This window comes from Carlito syrichta, unplaced genomic scaffold (assembly GCF_000164805.1).
Source record: "Carlito syrichta isolate Samal-C Ts95f unplaced genomic scaffold, Tarsius_syrichta-2.0.1 Scaffold111520, whole genome shotgun sequence".
NCBI classification, from domain to species: domain Eukaryota; kingdom Metazoa; phylum Chordata; class Mammalia; order Primates; family Tarsiidae; genus Carlito; species Carlito syrichta.
Window position 1 is genome coordinate 188,660 of NW_007055616.1, and position 21,584 is coordinate 210,243.

Here is a 21,584-nt window from a genome sequence, read left to right on the forward strand (position 1 = left end):
GGGAGGGCAGATGTTGCTGAAAACTTGTCTAAAGAGAATAATGGCTAGATGGATTGGAGAACAGTACTGAAAGTCATTTGCAATGAAAATAAGAAAAAGAATAGAGTAGGGATAGGGGAACTCCTTTTAAAAGTATCCCCCAAAAGGGAGTGAAAATATTTCTATCACAGGTATTAACCATACCTGCTATCTGCATGGAAGGCACTTTCTGTCTGAACCGATACCTGTATACACACAGGTACCACATTCGTCCAGAGAGGGTGAACAGCCCATCTAAGCGCTACAGCTAGTGACTAAGTGACAGAGCCTGGACAGAACCAGGTCTCTTGAGTCCTGGGCCTTTGCTCGTTTGGGACTCCACGGTCCTAGGTTTGGGGCATACGTGGTACCCAAAGCTCCTCAACTGAAACTTGAAAGTTGCTTGTGAAAGGGAACTCAAAGACATGCATGTCCAGAGACTTTTGGTCTCTGAAAATACGTTCTCATCTCTCAAAAGCCCCAGACAGGTGGGCCCTGGTTGGTTTTCAGAGTCAGTCAAGGTTCCTTCTAAAGCATGGATTGCTCTGCTTTGTGGTATTTGAAAAGAAGAATGAATGGTCTTGAATTAAAGGCAGCATATTCACATGGTAAAAGATTATGTATCTGTATCCAGCACAGCAACAGGCACATCAAATACACTGGATTAAAAAAAAAATGTAAACAAGATGTTGAGATTAACATTATCATTTCTGTTCCAAGATGACGCAACAATCATAACGGCATACATGTGCAACTTTGGAAAATCCAAATCAGCAACTTCTAAGATTTCAGTCCACAAAGACAATCAACAGAGAAATAAGCATGGATATAGTCTTAAACACGGGGTGAAGGACAAAAACTACACACGACACTCACAAACACCTTACAGAGGAAGGAAATGGCAGGTAAGTATACAGAAATCAAAGGGAAACCAGATGACGGGTGGAGGTTTGCTCTTCACATTGTGCAATACACTTTGGCACAGTCAGAGCAACCTCCGCATTACTCCCACAAGCTGAAAACTTTGCTTCAGCTCACCTCATAGTAGCCATGAGCCTGACTAGAGCTCTTCCAACTACATACATGGCCATTAACAATGCTACAAAAAGAAAACAGTACCCATCCACTGTGCTTACGTCCGTCTTTTTAGCTACTACCCCAAATCAAAACAGTCCATGACCAGAACCATAAACACCGCCTGGAATGACAGGTTTCATGATCAACCTTACACCTTCAGAAGTAATTTTCTCACAGGTATTTAAATCAAATATACACAGTTTTTTTTTTTTTTTTTTTTTTAACAAATTCGCTATTTTAAAAAGAAAAATCTGTGTCTTGTTCATCTCTCCAGAGAACACTCTGGGGTAGCATGGGTTGTCCTTGTAGTAGGCTGAAGAAACCCAAAGCAAACTCTAAATCGAGGGCTTTCCACTTCACCACAGAAGGTGGTGATGAAAGAAGAGCCAGTATTTCTCTGTATCTGGCCCTCAACCAATCCTGTAACCCCCAGCAACTGTCCACACGTGGGCCTGATCCCATTTGGAGGATCCTTCCAATTCATCACCTTTCCTAGAGGAAAAGCAAAGGAAGGCGCAGATGCCACGCTTGGTGGGGACATCACTTCTGCATCATCCTAAAAACAGCCTATCCTCAGATGCACCAAAGGTGGTTATAGGCTCCTCATCTCTCAGCTGCATACATTTCAGGCCCCAAGGCCCACTCAGCATGGTGAAAGTTAAGGCTGCACAAAAGGCAGCTGGTTATTTTGGTGTAACAGAGAAAGTACATTTAATACTCTCGACAAGCCCTGAACTCTTGCATTCAAATTCCAGATCTCTGGACCTCAATTTCCTTAACAGGAAAATGGGATTGGTGACACCTCCGCTGAGTCACTGTAAACAAAACGTCCAGTTCAGTGCCCATAAAAGTCAAGGCTAAACAAAGGTTGGTCTACTTCCTACTGACCTCTCTGCTTAGAATATTTTCTTGTTCTCTGCATTCCTGGGTCAAAAGAGGATTGCCTGAGCCCAGGGGTTCGAGACCAGCCTGGGCAACTCAGGGAGACCTGGCCTCTATAATAAGTCAAAAAATTAGATGAGTATGGCAGTACACACCTGTAGTTCCAGCTACTTGGAAGCCTGAGGTGGAAGGATCATGCCACTGCACTCCAGTCTGGGCGACAGAGTGAGACTCTGACTCAAAAACCAAAACAGAAAAAACAGAACAAAACAGAAAACCCTTGAATAGCCTAACCAAGCAGAACCCTCCTATTGTCTGGTTTAATAAAATGTGTGTGTGTGTGTGTGTGTGTGTGTGTGTGTGTGTGTGTGTACGCGTGTGCACGCGCACATGTATGTGTGTATGCCTGCCTATGGTTCTGATGGTGTTTAGCCCACATTTGGTTTTGCTATTCAAAGTGTGAGCTGTAGGCTAGCAACACCAGAATTACCTGGAAATTTGTTTGAAGGGCAGACACTCAGGTCCCATTCCAGACCAACTGAATCAGAATTTACATGTCCCCCAAGTGATATGTTTACATCTTTAAGTTTGAGAGACACTGTTTTATAACACACATGGACATTCAACAAATCAGAGATTATTGATTCTCTAATAAGAAATCAATTGTGGCACTTCTGTTATTGGTAGTGCTTTATGAATCTTTATTCAGGTAGAAAGCAACTACTGACTATAGCATTTTCACTGGGAAGATATCATGATTGTAAATTACTTATTTTGTAGCTTTGAGATTAAAAAATGATACACTAAGTACACTGGCGTCAGAGCAATATTTAAATCTTCTATATTAATGCAATCTTTGTTTTATATAATAAGTACTTTGAATATACTAGTAATATGAGCACTCTAATGAAACAAGTTTGGAAGGTTACTTTCAGTGTGGTAATTTTTTGTTTCTAGGATGCAATAAACATCAGATTGCTCAGTAAAAAGCTTCCATAAATTGAATGTTCTCAGCACAGATGACAAGGTTCCACAGCAGATCTCTGTGTCCAATGTACCCTGTGATTCTACACACAGGCCTTTTCCCCTTGCAGCAACTTGGTGAAAACATTTCTTAGTTCCTTTTAGTTATTCATGAAAGAACAATTTTTAGGGCCCCTGAAAGTAAAATTTACCACCCAGATTCCCAAAATGAATCACCAAATGCTAGATGAGGGAGACTGGTAATTCTGTATCAGGAAACAAAAACCAGTCTGAGTGAGTCATCTCTGTGATCAAAGATAACACAGCCACAGCCAGGGCTTGGCGCAAACAAATGGCTATAGCAATCACAAGCCAGAATCTCGTGTTTAGTGGTTTCTCACATTAAAATGCACAAGTCAGCTCTGTGAAACCAGGAAGTGGAACCCAGGACGCCACATAAATAACAAACACACTTTCTTGAGTTTAGGTTCTATCCTGCTCCAAGTCCACTTCCATTTTCAGCAGATACACAGAAATGAAGGCGATGTCTTGTCAAGAGGTAAGCAGAAAGGTAAAAGCTAACTAGCATGACAGGCTTCTAAAAAGGTTTCCTAAGAGAAAGTACATACTTTTTTGGAGGCCTACATGCTGAAGTCTCTGATCCAAAATGAACTTGGTAATCAGAAGGTAGCAGATGCCTGTAACTCTGGAAGTGTTAACAGGCTCTGGAGGCCAAAAGGCCCATCCTGATCCTATTCCATTCGGACTCCCTATTCGTGGCTCTTTTTTATGTACACCAAACGTGCAAGAGAAGATGAGGGGGACTCATGCCACATGGCATTGCCATCTACATGCTACCCCCTGCAGCCCCCAGCAGACTCCCCCGGAGTAAAGAGCCAGATGCCCTGATGTCCTCACAAACCATGGGGACGCACACCAGGACCAAACCTGCCCTGTGCTGGCCAGGCTCGAGACAGGGATAATGCAAACACTAAGCTATGTTTTTCAAAAGGTGTGTTTCATATCAACACCCCATGCCCACCTGCATGGCGCAAGCAGGGCTCTAAGGAAAACACGATTTACACAGGTTCTGACCAGCTCCTGCCCACCACAGAAGCACTTTCCCCTGAACCGCTGGAGACCAGCTGGGGCAATGGCAACATGCCCCAGGCCCCTGCCTTCACAAGACCCCTCCCAAATACAAAAACTATGGTAAGTTCTGAAATAAGACCAAGATGAAATACTCCCACAAGGCCCCCACATCCACCCCACCATCTGCACACAGCGTCATGCTACCTCATGATGAAGGGAACAAAAGGTGCCATGCTGAGGGCCGAGGAAGTGCCATCCAGCGGGGAAGGGTAGAGTCTCTCCAACACGAAGAGCAAGAGAAACATGCTTGGATGACGGCTGGGCTCTCCCACATCACTGAAAAAGAGTGTTACACGTGAAACATTCAAAATGCAGGGGGTGAGGCACTGTCTTCAAACATTTTCTCTCATTAGATATGTACATGAAGTTAGACTCTACAGTAAGGGGATAGTTTTCCTTTTTTCATTTTTTCCTCCATTTACTTCCTCTCTTCCCAATGTGCATCATGAGAAAAAACTACTGGCAAAGCAGAGGACTGGACTTTTGCACACACAAAGCTAATCATTTGCTTAATTAGAGCCTGCTGCTTTGATGAGAACTGTTCTTCCAGTAGAGAGGTGCCCGTTTCTGAGTATGAAATATGAAACCTTCAACCCAAATGTATTTAAGAAAATATGAATAGGCAGTCACTTCCTAGGGCCAAAAAAGCATGTGTGCATAAACTACGAATGTGTGGAAATGCATCACAAACAGAAGTAATGTTCATATGTTCATTGATATCACTTATCTTTCAATTAGACAATTAATGTACATTCATATCAAGTGAAAAATTATTAGAAGAATACAAAAGCACATGTTCTAAGACTAAGAATTCCACTGCCAGCTATAGAATGAGACTGAGAGGACAACTGCGAACTTTCAATCACCCTGAGAAAACTGGAAGCCCGCTTAATGGCTTTCTTTGTGTTTCTACGGCCACTGGTCATTTTTGCTCAGGTAGACCAGAACCATTTCTGATCACAGGTGACCAGTTCAGTCAGCTAACTGCTGCAGTTTCACAATGGTATGCTGCAACAGGTCAGGCAGAAAAAAGACAGGTGTGCCTTAAGCATAATCAACGTACAAACACAGACTTCTTAACACAAGAAATCACCCTGTATGTTTAAATTAGTTCTTGTAGGCACTGAACATGGGTTTAAGTTTGATAAAATTAACCAAAAACAGGATTTTAAAAATCTAAAACATACTATAAAGACAGGATTTTGCATAACTTCAGTACAAGTCCACTACAGAGAGACAGGCAGCTATAAAGAAGCATTTTTATAAAAAGTCATCTATGTTACAAGGAAGAAGTTCATTGAAAACAGCTCCTAGAGGGAAAATCTCAATTGGCAACATCAGTCACACCCTTGATTTCATTTTGCCCCACCCAATTCCCTTCTTACCTGTCCACGGTGTTGGCTACAGTTTCTAGCTGTTTGAGAAGAAAGGGGTAGAGTTCTGGGAAACGAGAGAAAAACTCTCTCCCTGTCATTCTGTGGACGAAGCAGGGAAAGATAAATCATCATTTATTTCCTCTGATCTGAAAATAAAGCCTTTTTATTTCTTTAAAGGAAAATAACTAAGATCATTTTTAAAACATTTAATGAAATGCAGTTAAAAACAAAAGCTATAGCATGCATATAATTTTGATTTTGGAAGTACTGTTAATGCATGGACTTTTATCTCAAAATTTAAGATTATGTATATTTACAAATTAAATTCTGTCAGGGAAGAAATATGTAGTCTGTGAAAATGCCAAGTTTCCACAATCGCTTTGAACTATGAGGACAGTCAACATCTGATTGACTGTGACTGACTCAGCTTCAGTGATAAAGGTGGGTCTAGAACAAGCTTTCTCAACCTTGGCACCAATGATATTTTGGACCAAATAATTCTTGTTTCAGGGAGCTTTCCTATGCATTGTGAGTTGTTTAATAGCCTCCGTGGCCTCTCTATAGATGCCAGTAGTACTACACTCATCTCCCACAATCATACAATCAAAATCTCTCCAGACATTGCCAAATGTATTCTGTGGGACAAAATGATCCTTGACTTGAGAACCTTTGACTTGGAGCATGGTACCTGAAGTACAGACTTGGAGTGTGGGGTTCTGGAAATCCAAATGCCGCTAAACCTGTAAGGATTACCTTTTCTACCTTTTTTTTCTGAGCCGGTGTCTCACTCTGTCATCCAGGCTAGAGTACAGTGGCATGATCATGGCTCACCACAGCCTCGACCTCCTGTGCTCAGGTAATCCTTCCACCTCAGCCTCTCAAGTAGCAGGGACTACAGTTGAGCCACCACACCTGGCTAATTTTTTTATTTTTGCAGACTAGGTCTTGCTATGTTGCCCAGGCTGGTCTTGAACTCCTGAGTTCAAACAATCCTTTCGCCTGTCTCCCTAAATACTGGGATTACAGGCATGTGCCACTATGTCTAGCTAATTAAAAAAAAAAACTTTTTGTAGAGACACAGTCTCACTAAGTTGCCCTGGCTGGTTTCAAACTTCTAGGCCCAAGCAATCCTCCCGTTGTAGCCTCCAAAAATGCTGAAATTACAGGCATCAGCTGCCACACCCGGCCCCTTTTCCATCTTTATAAAAGCTACTCTCAAACTCTGCCAAGTTCCTAAAAATAGTTCTCCAGACTGCAAAACTGACCAAAATATAGTATTTAAGGAAAATATTCGGTCTTCATAACTATTAAAGAAGTACTCTGAAGAGGTGACATAGATATTTCCTAACCTGTCTACGTTTATCAACTCTAATGTAAGTCCTTATTAAGAGAGACTCAGTATGTTACATCTGAAACATATTTTACACATAGCAAAATGTTCATATTTTAAGTGTACCATCTGATCCACAAATACACACACTCATGTAACCTACACCCCTATCAAGACTCGGAAAATTTCTGTCATCCCATGAATTTCCCTCACGTCCCTTCCCAGTCAATTCTCACCTCCCCCCAAGGAATCACTGATTTGATTTCTATCAACACAGTTTTGCTTTGTCTATTCTAGAATTTAATATAAATATAATAAAATTAATTACACAATTTTTCACTGTAGTTTTTTTCACACAGAAAGGGTTTTGAGATTTATCCATGTTATGTGATGTATCAAGGTCTGGTTCTTTTTCTGTTGAATAGCATGCCACCATAAAAATACAGGTTTGTTTATTCATTCTTCTCTTGAAAGACATAGGTTCTTTCCATTTGGGGGCTATTATGAATAAAGTTGCTATAAAATTCTTGTACAAGGTTTTTTTGTGGACATATGTTTTAATTTCTCTTGGATTAATATCTGAGAATAAAATTGCAGTATGTTTAACCTTCTAGGAAGATGACAGTTTTCCAAAATAGCGATACCATTCTACACTTTCAACAATAAGTGAGAGCTCTGGTGGCTCCAAATTCTTTCCAACATTTGTTGCTGTCTCTTTTTCTTCCTTCCATCTTAGCCACCTTGTGGTATGCAGCGCTACTTCCCTGAGATTCTGAGTTGCATTTTCTTGATGACTAACAAAGCCAAGCTTCTCATGTGCTTTGGTCATTGGCATGGCCTTTTGTGAAGTATCTGTTCAGGATATTTGCCACCAATTTTCTTTTCTTTTCTTTTTTCAGTTGGGGTCTCACTCTGTCACTCAGGCTGAAGTGAAGTGGCATGATAACAGCTCACCACAGCCTGGACTGCCTGGGCTCAAGCAATCCTTTTGCCTCGGTCTCCTGAACAGCTGGTACTAGAGGTGCATGTCACTATGCTCAGCTAATTTTTTGATTTTTTTCTTTTTTAATTTTAATTTTGTAGAAGCAAGATCTCACTATGTTGCCTAGGCTGGTCTCAAACTTCTGGGCTCAAGCAATCTTCCCACCTTGGCCTCCCAAAATGCTGGAATTATAGGCATGTGCTGCCATTTTTAATAGCCTGTTTTTTCTTTGTCAAATATATACGTGGTATATACTTTCTTCTGGTCTGTGGCTTGCCAACTTATTATTATTATTTTTTTTTTTTTAGGAAGCAGGATTTATTGAGAGGACAGAAAAGCTCTCACAGTGAGAGGCGACCCGAAGGGGTTGCCCGCCAACTTATTTTCTTAGCATTGTCTTTTGATTAGCAGAAGTTTTAAATTTTTGATGAAGTCCAATAATTAATCTATATTTCTTTTATGATTCATGCTTTCAATAGTTTCTCTAGAAAATCTCTGCCTAACTATCTAAGAAAGATACGCTGTTTTCTTCTAGAAACCTTATGATTTTAGCTTTTATGTTGAGGTCTATGATCCATTTTAAATTAATTTTTTTTTTGTCTGGTGAGAGATAGAGGGTCGGGTCAAGGTTATTTTTTTCTACATTGGTATATCATATTTTTAATAGGGAAATGCTGCAAAAAATAGAGAAATGCCTTCAATAGGAAATACGCTCACAAATTAGAATGTTCAATATTATAAAGATGAAATTCTCCCCAAATTGACCATTAATGCAATGCCATTCCAATCATAGCAGTAATTGTGTATGTGTGCACGTGTGTGTGTGTGTGTGTGTCTGTGTCAGTGACCTGACAAGTAGACCCTAAAATGTATATAGACACACCAAGGGCCAAGAGTAAGAGCACCAAAGATCATCTTAAACAAAAACAAGGTTGGAGGACTCACCCAATCAGAGAGCTAAAAAAGTCATATATGAGTAACCAGGACATTGTAGGTACAAGTAAGCCAATAAAATAGAAGACAAAGCACAGGAACAGACATATACATATCTGCAGATGATGTGTGAGACAGTTGATACTGTAGCTCAGAAAGAAAGGTGCAGTGGTAACTCATTATCCACATAAACAAAATTAAAATTAGATCCCAGGCTCCTGCTACATATAAAACTAAATTCTACTGAATTAAAGACTTAAAAATGGCATGAAGAAAAAATACAAAATAATAATTGCATGAGGTTTTTGACCTATTTTGAAAATCTGGGATTCTGCTCCGACCATTCTTGGCACGATATGGCTTTCTCTCCCTAATGACAACCCCAGACAGCTTAGCTGGTACTCCTTCCATGTGGCAGCCTGGCCAAAGAATCCCTAGAAGATTCTAACTTAATTCTGTTTAGCCACGTGGGTTTTCTTGAAGGACTGCTCTGGCCCTAAATCATACCATAAGACCACTTGCTCAAGGACACTTTGTTGAAGTTTCCTAAGGTGACCTCTGGGGGACACAGGGGCTTCTGTGAGTTTATAAAAATGCCTTGTACCTCTTGCTCCTGACCATTCTAGACAGAAGGTCTGGTTGCATACAGGGAATAGCTGGGAAGTTAGTTATAACTACAGAAATGGGACGGTTTATTTTGAGGCAGTAAAGAGAGAACCACCTTGACAACTGGGGAGGGAACACCTCAGACCCCGGGAGGTAAAGGTAAGGAGAAGGAGGAATGTTCACGGTCTGTTTTCTGAAATTGTCCCTAGAGCCTTCCTCACCAAGGAAATGATCTGCGGTGGCCCATTACATTTAACCCACTGCTGGGCCTGTCGTCCTCCATCAGAGGGCTCTGAGCACAGTATGGTTGCTTTGCCCTTAACTTTCCAGAGAAGCCTTGGCTCCAGCCCCTTACCCTTCCTTGCAAAACACCTGTCAATACCTCTGGATTCCTTCCCCTTTTCTGGAGACTCAGTCACTGCAAGAGGCAGTTGAATGCCACTCAGTTGCCAGTGTGGGCAGAGCAGGACAAGCTGGAATGACCGCAGCCAAGCAGTCCCTCCAAAACCAAGGACTAGAATCAGTGATCTGGAATAAACCAGGAACTTTAAGGCCTACCAGCTAGTTGTTAAGGCCCTGTTGGAGGTACTATCAGTGTATGCATCTCAAGTGATGTAGGGAGCTCCCCAAATTGTAAACAAGGGCTTCCTTATAGTGACACTATATTTTTTTTGTGAAAGCAGGCATTAACTTACATCCCTCCCCAAAACGTAATGGCTTGCGCCTCTGCGTCTTAGGGGTGCTCATTTCAAATGTCTAAGTAAATACCAACAGGAGATGATGCAGCCTCTCAGATGACTATGAAGATCTCTCCAAAATAAGGCCATGCATGGCTATTCACAGATGCTTCCCAGGGGTATAAGGGACTCATCATTTTTGCTCACTCTGTGGTCTGTCATTCCTACTACAAGAGACATCCAATTAGAAAACATGGTATTAGCGGGTATGGTGGCACGTGCCTATAGTTCTAGCTACTTGGAAGGTTAAGGAGGAAGGGTCACCTGAGCCCAGAAGGTTGAGTCTGTGGTGGCTGTGAGCATGCCACTGCACTCCCACCTGGGTGACAGAATAAGACTCTGCCTTAAAAACAAAAACAAGAAAACATGGTACAAAATGTGTCAGGTGGCTTGAACTGAAGTAGACATCAATAACACCTCAGCCCAGAAAGGCATTCAAGTCTGCTTCAAGTCACAGGTTTGGACTACATGGGAAGTTCAACACAAACCATTTGAGAAAAAGCCATTTGGGTTTCTACCATAGCCCCTGGTGGTTTATGGGATTTGGACAGCTGACTGGATCTGAGATTCTGATTCTGGGGAACATGATTGATGGCAATATACTTAATGAACTCATCCTGCTGCTTCAAGTCCACTTGGTAGTTATCTTAACTAAGTGTTGTATGAGACAAACTGAATGGAACTGATGCCAACTTATCAATTCGATTAATCAAAGGGGCCAGCAATGTGGTGGATTCATAGGAACAATTCACCAGAAGTCAAGATAGTCTAGAAATAAGAGACAGAGACTCTTCACTAGTTTCTCACAATACTGCATATATTACAAAACACCCTTTGTTCTGGATTTTATTTAAGGATATTTATATGACAAACAGCCTTGGCAGATACCATGTCTCCCCCTGGAGCAAAGGGCAGACGTTTACTGTCCACTCTGAAAGATCCAAGTTCCTTACCTCTGAGTTCCTCTCCTGTAAAGCATCCCACAGCATGTGAAGGTATCACAGGTATAAGCTATCCTTCTTTATACTCCTTTTTGTGGTTTGTTTTCTGGAAATGGGCTTGCAGTCTGTCACCCAGGTTAGAGTACAGTGGTGTGATCATTGCTCGCTGCACTCTAGAACTCCTGGGCTCAAGCAATCCTCCAGCCTCAGCCGGCTGGGTTGCTGAAACTACAGGTGAATGCCACCACACCAGGTTAATTTTTAAAATTTTTTTTGTAGAGATGAGCTCTTGTTTGCCCAGGCTGGCTTTGAACTCCTGGGCTCAAAAGATCCTCCTGCCTTGGCTTTGCAAAACACTAGGATTACAGGAATGAGCCACTGTGCCCAGTCCCCTCTTTACACTGCCCTGTGGGCATTGGAGCTCAAGACACTGGCACAAAAATGCTGACACTCTGGCTACTGGTACTGCTATAACATGCTACCCTTCATCTCTGATCCCAGGTATCTCATGTCTTCTCCCACCATCTATGAAACTATGCCAAGCTGACTTACTGGTCACGTAAAAGGAATGAGAGCAATTTGTAGGCTTTGGGTTCACAATGATCTAACAGATGACATTTTAAACATCAAAATAAATAAATACTGTGATAGACTGAAACCATTAAATAAATGAAAAAGTAATGAGTTCATAATATTAATAACTCATATTATTGGTCACCACTAGAAGCTGCAAGATCAGTCTGGCAGGATGGTAAGAAATGGATGAAATAAGATTGGCAAAATGTTGGTAACTGCTGAAGTTGAGTGACAGATATACAGGGGCTAATTATACTATTCTCTTCGCTATGACATATGTTGAGAATTCCCAAAATAAAAAGTTTCTTAAAAATAAAAACGAAGGGCACAAGTGGATAGAACATTTGTATGTATGTATCTAAGAATTACATGATCATTCTCCAGAATATAGGAAGAACTACAGTGAATTGATAAGTGAAAAACAGACAACTCAATATAAAAATGGACAAACTTATCAAAATACAATTTGCAGAAGATAACTAGTGTCCAATAAACATGAGAAAAGGTGCTCAACTACACTAAGATACTATTTTATATTCTCAAATTGGCAAAGACTGAAAAGTCTGACATTATCAAGTATCTGACCTTTTAAACACTGTTGGTAGAAATGAAAATTACTACAATTCTGAAAATAATGTGGGACTTCCTTGAAAGCCAGAGATGTGTTTACCCAGTGACTCAAAAATGCTATTCCTAGATAAATACCCTAGATAAACTTGAACCTGGGCACCAGGAGGCTTGAGCAAGCACATGCTTAGCAGCCAAACATTCACAACAAGTGAAAGCATGGTGGCACAGCAGTACCCATGTATGTAAGGCTAGAAGAACAGCAATGGGATAAACACTGGGATCTACCTTAAGATCAGCTTAAGAAATGGAATACTACAGTCGTGACCCCTTATCTGTGGGGGATACATTCCAAGACCCTGAGTGGATGCTTGAAACCGCAGACAGTACTGAACCCTATATACGCTATGTTTTTCCTATACTCACATGCCTATGAGACAGTTTAATTTATAAATTAGGTACATTAAGAGATTAACAACTAATAATAAAGTAGAACAATTATAATAATATACTGTGTTAAAAGAACGTGGCCTCTGTCTCTCTCTCTCTCTAAATATCTGACTGTACCATACTCACCTGTCTTCCCTCTTGTGATGATACAAGATGATAAACTACCTACATGATGAGATGAAGTGAGGTGCATGACATAGGCATTATGACACAACATTTAAAATTTATGAATTATTTCTGAAATTTCTCATTTAATATTTTCAAACCATTTCTGACCATGGGTAACTGAAACGTGTAAAGTGAAGCCACAGATATCTTTATCCCACAGATATCTTTACCTGTGTTTTTCAGTTAACCATGGCCAAATGTGGTCTCAATTACTATATGGAAAAACCCAAAATCTAAAACAAATCCTAAGTGTTGAGTTGTGTGTTGTTCTGAGGCGCATGATAAAACCTCATGCTAGCCGGGCTCGGTGGCTCAGTCTGTAATCCCAGTGCTTTGGGAGGCTGAGGTGAGTAGATTGCCTGAGCCCGCGGGTTCGAGACCCGCCTGGGCAACTTGGCGAGACCTCATCTCTACAATAAATTAAAAAATGAACCAGGCGTAGTAGCGCGCGCCTGTAGTTCCAGCTACTTGGAAGGTTGAGGCGGAAGGATCGCCGGAGCCCAGCAGGTCGAGGTTGCGGTGGCCGGGAGCGGCCACTGCACTCCAGTCTGGGCAACAGAGTGAGACTCCAACTCAAAAACAAAAACAAAAACAAAAATTAGCGGGGTGTGGTAGCGCGCGCCTGTAGTTCCGGCTACTTGGAAGGCTGAGGCGGAAGGATCGCCGGAGCCCAGCAGGCCGAGGCTGCGGTAGCTGGGAGCAGCCACTGCACTCCAGTCTGGGTGACAGAGTGAGACGCCAACTCAAAAAAAAAAACCTCATGCTATGCTACTCCATTGTGCCTAGGACGTTGATCAGCCCTCTGTCCTGCTTACCCAGGCTGTATACGTGACCAGCCCATTAGTCACTTGGCTAACAGCTCAATCTGAGTACTGCAATGCTTGCATCTGGTATTATCTGTGGGTGCAGGTATTCACTGTGGGTCTTGATATGCATCCCCCACAGATAAGGAGGACTATTTTAGCGTTCTATTTCTTAAGCTAGGTGGTAGATCCAAAGTACTGACTGCATTGTTCTGTAAATCTCCCAACACTGTATATTCCTTTGCACCTGTTTCATAGTCAGTAAAATCAAATTTTTAAAAAATAGAAGTCCTTACTGCCTTCCAAATTACAGACCCATTAAACATTTATTAGACATTTTACTCAAAATGTGCTCATTTTTTTTTTATAGGTATTTTTGGGTTTTTTGGTTTTGCCAGACATGCATGCTCACGGCCACCACAGCCTTGACTGCTGGGCTCAGGCAATCCTTCTACCTCAGCCTTCCAAGTAGCTGGAACCACAGGCGCACGCCACCACAACTAGTTAATTTTGTTATTTATTGTAGAGATGAGGTCTCGCCAAGTTGCCCAGGCTGGTCTCAAGCAATCCTCTCACCTCTGCCACCCAAAGTGCTAGGGTTACAGGCGTGAGCCACTGTGTCCAGCATTTATTAGATATTTTAATGAAAACAGTAATAAATGCAAATTTCAAAAAATACACAGTAAACCCCCTCAAGTAGCCCTCCTCATAGACAACTATGTAACAGTATTTCAGGGGGGGTGTGGTGGTTCACACCTGTAATCCCAGCACTTTGGGAGGTTGAGGTGGGAGGATTGCTTGAGTCCAGGAGTTTGAGATCAGCCTGGGCAACTGTCTCTACAAACAATAAAAAAAAATTAGTTAGGCATGGTGGCACACACCTGTATCCTCAGCTACTCAGGAGGCTGAGGCAGAAGGATCACCTGAGCCCAGGAGTTCAAGGCTGAGGTAAATCATGATCATGCCACTGCATACCAGCCTTGGCGACAGAGTGAGATCCCAAACCTCCCTCAAAAAATAGTATTTCAGATTTCCTTTTTTAAAACTTCAGTGCATACAAGAAGTTTAGAGCACAGATTTCTGTAGGTAAAGGACTGGATCTTCTATTTCCTCATATCTTCGAGAGTTATTTTCCTCACAAATAAGCATATTATATATGCTTTTCTCCTCCTTGATTTTTTTTACATCTAAACTGTATCTGTAAAAATCATTCAATGTCAAGCAAAGTTATCTATTTTTTATTCATTTAATAGCAGCAGAGTAACCTATTGTATGGATGTCTGCAATTTACTTAATCCCTAATGATAGGCCTTTAGGTTATTACCTGTTTCTTGCTACTATAAATAATGACATTTGTAAATTTCCTTGTTAATAAATTGTAAACGGGCCAGGCATGGTAGCTCAGTCTGTAATCCCAATACTTTGGGAGGCCAAGGCAAGAGGATTGTCTGAGCCCAGGGGTTCGAGACCAGCCTGGGCAACTTGGTGAGACCTCATCTCTGCGATAAATCACAAAAACTAGCACTCCAGCCTGGGTGATGGAGCAAGACACTGACCAAACAAAAAAAAAAAAAAAAAAAGAAAAATCTAAATTATTTTCTAAGGAGAATGTTGACCTTGCTCAAGCACTCTTGGGCACAGAGGATGTATCATTCTATTCTAATCTCTTAGACTCCTCATTCCTGGAAGAAAAGGCTGACCCTATCTCTAGGTCAGCTCACCTGAAAGGCCAGGGCTCCAAAGTACTCTGTGAACACAAAGAGCCAAGCACCATGCACGTACCTGTAGTTCTAGTACTTGGAAGGCTGAGGCAGAAGGATTACCTAAGCCCAGCAGGTCAAGGCTGCGGTGGCCACAAGCATGCCACTACACTCCAGCCTGGGCAACAAGAGTGAGACTCCAACTCAAAATAAATAAATAAATAAATTGTAAACCTGAGCTTTACAAGGTCAGTGTTTTATACAGGGAGAAAGCAAAACCATTCCACTATAAGCCACTGTTACATTCTTACCACCTCAAAGCAAAGCTGGGCAAGAGCATCAGTTTTCACTGTTAGTGTCCTTTTCCTGGCTTTTGATTCTATGAAAAGGAGTCACTTCAAGATATATCTGTATGAACTCAATGCTAGGATCCCTGAGTGCCCTAGCTCATGCAGAATCTCCCCCATAAACTATAAAAAGGTGAGTAGTGAGTAGTGAGTGTTTTCTTGAGGAATCAGTTATTAATTTCCAGGGCAACAAGTCATGTATTAATGGCTGTTATCTCTTGGTTGAATAAGGAAAACAAACATTCTCACTTATGCAGACCATATAATTCTATCTCTATAATCTAGAAACTATTCTGATAGATAGCTGGCTCGGTTGACCACAATATTGCCAGAAAAAAGGGCTGTGGAGTCACTACTCTAAGATTAAAGTCACTGTTTTAATTGAACTAAAGCTAATTGTCTCAAATAGCAAATATTTACAAACTAAGCTATCTTGGAGGTAATGTGAAAAACTACATTAAACATAGTTAAACTCTGATGAATGCTATAACTAACTGTTTGTTTTTAGGAGCTTGGTAGGTTTTGACTACATTTTTTTCAAAAATACATTGTTAAAATCATTGTGGCCATGCTTTATGGCCTGGGACTTTGAAGCATCAACTGTACACAGGGTTTAAGAAAAACGTAGCTGGGTATGGTGGCTCACGCCTGTAATCCCAGCACTTTGGGAGACTGAGGTGAGGACAGTTTGAGCTCAGGAGATTGCGACCAGTATGGGCAACATGGCAAGACCTCACTCATCTCTACAAACAGATCAAAAAATTAGCCAGGCATGATGGTGCACGCCTATAGTCCCAGCTACTCGGGAGATTGAAACAGATCACCTGAGCCCAGAAGGCCAAGGCTGCAGTTGTCCGTGATCATACCACCGCACTCCAGCCTGGGTGATGGAGCAAGACACTGACCAAACAAAAAAAAAAGGAAAAGAAAAGTCTAAATGATTTTTTAAGGAGAACTTTGACCTTGCACAAGCACTCTTGAGCACAGAGGATGTATCATTCTATTCTAATATCTTAGGCTTCTCATTCCTGGAAGAAAATGCTGATCCTATCTCTAGGTCAGCTCACCTGAAAAGCCAGGGCTCCAAAGTACTGTGAACACAAAGAGCCAAGCACCATGCATTTGCAGGGAGCATCATCTCAACTCAGCCTCAGCCCCAAGCTAGCAAAGACTTGGCTAAATATGCATGTGGTGTGCCTGAAGAAGGATACACCCTATCAGCAAATCTTGCATTTATAAAACAGAGCCTCAAGAGGTAGGAGAATGTCAGAATAATCTAAGGGGCTTATCCAAACTTCACTTGCCTCTGATTCTCAACTACAGCAAAAGGTTTGTAGCATCTTGAATCCAAAACTGAGGCTGATAGTATAAGAACACCAGTCTCCAACTAACAACAGCTACATTCATTTTTGAGTGAAAAATCATCATTTCTAATAGTGCCTCTATGTGAGGCAATTTCATATGTTCTGAGCTACCAATATAAGGTCTGTAAGCTAGCCTTACTTTCTTTATTATCTTTTTAATTTTTAAAAAAATTTTAAAGATGTGGGTACAACTCAGGGTTAGGTATACAAAATGGTCATTGCATAGGTAAAATTTGGGCCTCACTTCTGTCCCCCCTTCACCTGGTTTGAGAAGCTAGCCTTACTTTAAAAGGCCAACATCATGGGGCCATTTTAGGTCATATTTGAATCTCCATCCTCCAAATTTTGGAACATGTGAGTCTTATCTCTCATTTGCTTTTTACTCAAAACTGTAACATGATATTTTTCTCTTCAAAATAGCAAATATCTTTAAAAGTACGTACATGCTTTTTTATTACTTAAAGCAAACCACTGTAAGTGAAAAATAAAATATGCTTACAATAAGAGTTCAGAGTTGAAAAAATATATCATTGGGGTTGAAGGGGTTATAGGTAGTTTTGTGGGAAAATGGAAGCCAATATGGGCCTTGAAAAATTAGTATGAATGGATATAAAAGGAGAGAAGACACATGAGGGGTAGGTAAATAAGCTGGCTGGATGATAAGAGGACCTCATAACTAGAGAGGGTGGAAAGGATGGATTGCCATAAAACATTTCAGAAATCTGAAGGACAAACTAGGCAGTTTCACCCACATCTTTTTTTTTTTTTTTTGAGTTGGAGTCTCACTTTGGCCACCGCAGCCTTGACCTGCTGGGCTCCGGCGATCCTTCCACCTCAGCCTTCCAAGTAGCTGGAACTACAGGCACGCGCTACCACGCCCGGCTAATTTTTTTATTTATTGTAGAGATGAGGTCTTGCTGCCCAGGTGGGTCTCGAGCCCGCGGGCTCAAGCAATCCACTCACCTTAGCCTCCCAAAGGTGTGGGATTACAGGCTGAGCCACCGAGCCCGGCTTCACCCACATCTTACAGGTTTGCAAGTTTCTTACAGAAGAGAGACGTGAAAAGAGCAAACGGACTACGCTGGAGAGACTGGACACCTGGTGACCCACACTCACCAAATGTGTCCCTCATCACCTCCCCCAGAGCACAGATTTCTGTAGGTAAAGGACTAGACTATTTCCTCACATCCTTGATACACAGCACAATCCCAGTAAATGTTGGCTGACTAGTAAATATTTTGGCAATAAATGAATAAATAATACTAGTCAGAGAAGAAAAACATCGAATATAGTTGACCTCCAATCTACACCTTACGCTCTTTTTCTTTTCTCAGTGACTGGTACCCACCCAATCTCACCTAACTATCCACCCAACTTCCCAAGCCAGAAACCCTCTGGGCATACAGCCAACCAGCAAACCCTGCTGTTTCTGCCTGCAGAGTACCTGCTGAGTCTACTTCTGATCATCCGCATCACTGGCCCCAAGTCTAACTATCATCTCTTCCCTAGACATTGTAACAGCCTCATCCCAGATACCTTGGCTTCCCTTCTGCCCTCCTCAGTTTAACTCTCTGCAACCATAAGGTTCGCCTTCTAAAACACAAATCTGATCATGTGACAGCATACAATTAATGGCTCCACACTGCTTTTTTGGATAGAGTCTAAACTCCTTAGCTTGATAGTTTACTTACCAGTCCAGATACTTCTTGCTTCTCCACCTTCACAGTCTAGCCATACAGAATGTCATTGAGTTTCATCAACATTCCATATGCTCTCTCTACTTGTCAGATGATGGAATACCACCCCCCACTACCCACCCCTCTTGCCAGACAAACTCCAAATTATCCTTCCATTTTTGGCTTAGGCGGACTTCTTCCAGGACCCGTTCCCTAATGTCCCAAGTCTGGGTTGGGTGCCTGTCCTTAGTTCACACTATGACCCATGTATTCCCTACTAGAATACTTGCAGCATGTCATACATGAAGTTTCCGGTCTCCTTGCTCATTTCTCCCATCAGATTATACACTCTGCACAGGCAAACACATTAATTTACTTCTTTTTCTCCTCAGCATCTCAGATGTTAAGTATCATGCCCAGTTTACAACTGGTACCCAATAAATAGTTGCTGAATGAAAAAGCAAAACAAAAGGACAAAGTCCTTGGGACAGACAAGGAGGAAAGAAATTCTGACTAAGATTTGCAGAGTGTATCATCAGCTATGATCTAATGGCATTCAGAATTATCATTTGAGCTAGCAAACTGAATATCCTGCCAGGGCTTGAAATTTTCTTCAACATAAATAGATAAAGCTCACCTTACTGGTTCACAAACAGTTCAATTCTAGTTCACCCAAACAAGCAAGCAGGCTGACATGTTACCTCCACAGATTCAAGGCACCCTGGGGGTAATTGTCTATGACAGGCATTTCAAACCTGTTCATCCATGTGTTCAAAAACTAACCTACCAACTTGATGAAAACAAAAGAAGTAAGAACCAAAAAAGAAACTGAACCTGAATTCAAGCTGCCAGCAAGAAAAAAAGAGAGCCCTCAAAATTGTGAATGGGATAAAACAGCCAGACACGGGTGAAAACAAACAAGTCACGATAACGGGTGAGAGTGAAGCAGCGTCAAATGCAGAACTGTCGGACTGTGCAAAAGGTGATGTTTATTCCCCATTCACTAGATAAGGATATGCAGGCACAAATGATCAAGGGCCCTTGGGTAAACACAAAAGCTACACACAGAACTCTGCTTGCCCAGCACCAAAAATAAGGTGTGCGGAGAACAGCTGTGATTGCCACCCATAAGGCAACCCTCGGCCCAACCTGTTTACCGCTGGACACCACGGAGCACAGCCAGGGCTGGAACAAAGCAGGCTGGCAGCAGAGGTTTATGGAATCCATGAAAATACCTACCTGGCACCAATTTATATTATTTATAAAGCTTTATAAAAATTATCTATGACAGTCAGGCACAGTGGCTCAAGCCTGTAATTCTACTACTTTGGGAGGTTGAGACGAAAGGATTGCCTGAGTCTAGGGGTTCAAGACCAGCCTGGGCAACTCGGTGAGACCTCGTCTCTACAAAAAATCAAAATAATTAGCTGGGCGTGATGGTGAGCACCTGTGGTTCCAGCTACTTGGAAGGCTGAGGCGGAAGGATCACCTGAGCCCAGCAGGTCGAGCTGTAGTGGCTGTGAGCATGCCACTGCACTCCAGCCTAGGCAACAGAGACTGACTGGGAAAAAAAAATTATCATAGTACTACTTGTTAATTAAGGAAAATTTTTCTAATAAAGAATACCAAAAAAAGAAAAAAGTTCAAAGATCACCACTCAAATTTAGTCAGCGGTCTAATGTTTTTGCTGTCTATCTGTGCCTTTCTCCTCCATATATATTGTTCTGTGAGTTACTTTTTATACTAAGACTCCTACTCAAATAAAAAAAAAGATTCCAGGAGCAGTTTCGTATCAATCAGAACCCATTTTAACACAGCAGTCTCTGTATATTACATGCCTTGTGCTGCTCCTGTGTGTGAACATTTATTTGTCCAGCCATCAGTTCCTCAGGCACTAACTAGAGCAAGTCACCCCCACCTGGGCTAAGCCATGTGTGGAAGTCCCTACTCCAGTCACGTTCAAAGCTCCCCTTTGTATGCTCATTCACATCTAATCTTGGGAATGCCGAGTGTCTAGTTCTTGAGCTTTGGCCACCTTGGTGGGCTTTGACTCCAGTCTGCCATCCAACAGCCTAGAAGAACCTTCACTAGAATCAAGGTTCGATTTCTCTTAGAAGCTCTGTCCTTAAGATCTGCCACACATACGAAAACTTAAAAAGCCAAAAGCACATGCTTCTGGGCTTAACAAAAGCATCCTGATGAAAAAAATCAGGCAACGGAAAAAAGCACTTGGTGACACACTGAAAGAAAAAAGAAGTTATCCATACCCTTCCCGTTTCTACATGCACATCCCACATCATTCTCAATCATCTCAGAAACAGGGATCAACAGAGTAATGTACAAAGGTATAAAAAGAAAAAGTTGGTAAAGGCAAGCAAAAACACGTAGAAGTTAGGAACTGCATAGTACACAGCAGCAGAAGTGTAGGGTGTGCCCAGTTTAAAAAAAAAGGGGGGGGGGAGCTTATTCCAGGCTGTGGAGCAAACCCCATAAACCTGGTCATCAGATGAAAACAACAACTGAAGGCAAAAGCCTGGAGGTTTTCAGTTGGTATTTCAAATGGAAACCCAAGAAACGATTAAAACCATGACTCCCTAGATTCTGGCCTATAAAACAGCCCCAAAAAAGAGAAATCACCTAAGGGCCCGTGTCTCTTTGCCACAGTGACTGCTGATAAAAACAGCAAGCTCATCTTAAGGAAAACAGTACCCTCAGAAGGAAATAAACCTACAAGGACAAAGCACATATATGCATTTCAAAGGAGATGATCAAATGCAAACTAATACAATTGAAACTAATAAAAAGAAACCTGAGTTTGGAGTCCCACCAGGAGGACCACCCATGACTCTGTTCTTGTAATCTTCTCCCCATCCCTAACTAGGCTGCCATGAGCATTTCTTCCTAGTTAATGAAAGAATGAGTGATTGGAAAGAAGA

The 21,584-nt window shown here is 41.7% G+C and overlaps 1 protein-coding gene across 4 annotated transcripts in view; it reads right to left on the reverse strand.

Annotated features, from left to right (window-relative positions):
- Positions 1–21,584, reverse strand: part of THADA (THADA, armadillo repeat containing) — a 355,753-nt gene that overhangs the window by 185,960 nt on the left and 148,209 nt on the right. For all 4 annotated transcript variants that reach the window (XM_008069947.2, XM_021718159.1, XM_021718154.1 and 1 more), the window contains exons 27-28: positions 5,478–5,567; positions 4,237–4,368 (exon numbers count right to left, since the gene is read on the reverse strand). In XM_008069947.2, the coding sequence (XP_008068138.1) occupies positions 4,237–4,368; positions 5,478–5,567 (222 nt within the window). The remainder of the gene's footprint in view (positions 1–4,236; positions 4,369–5,477; positions 5,568–21,584) is intronic.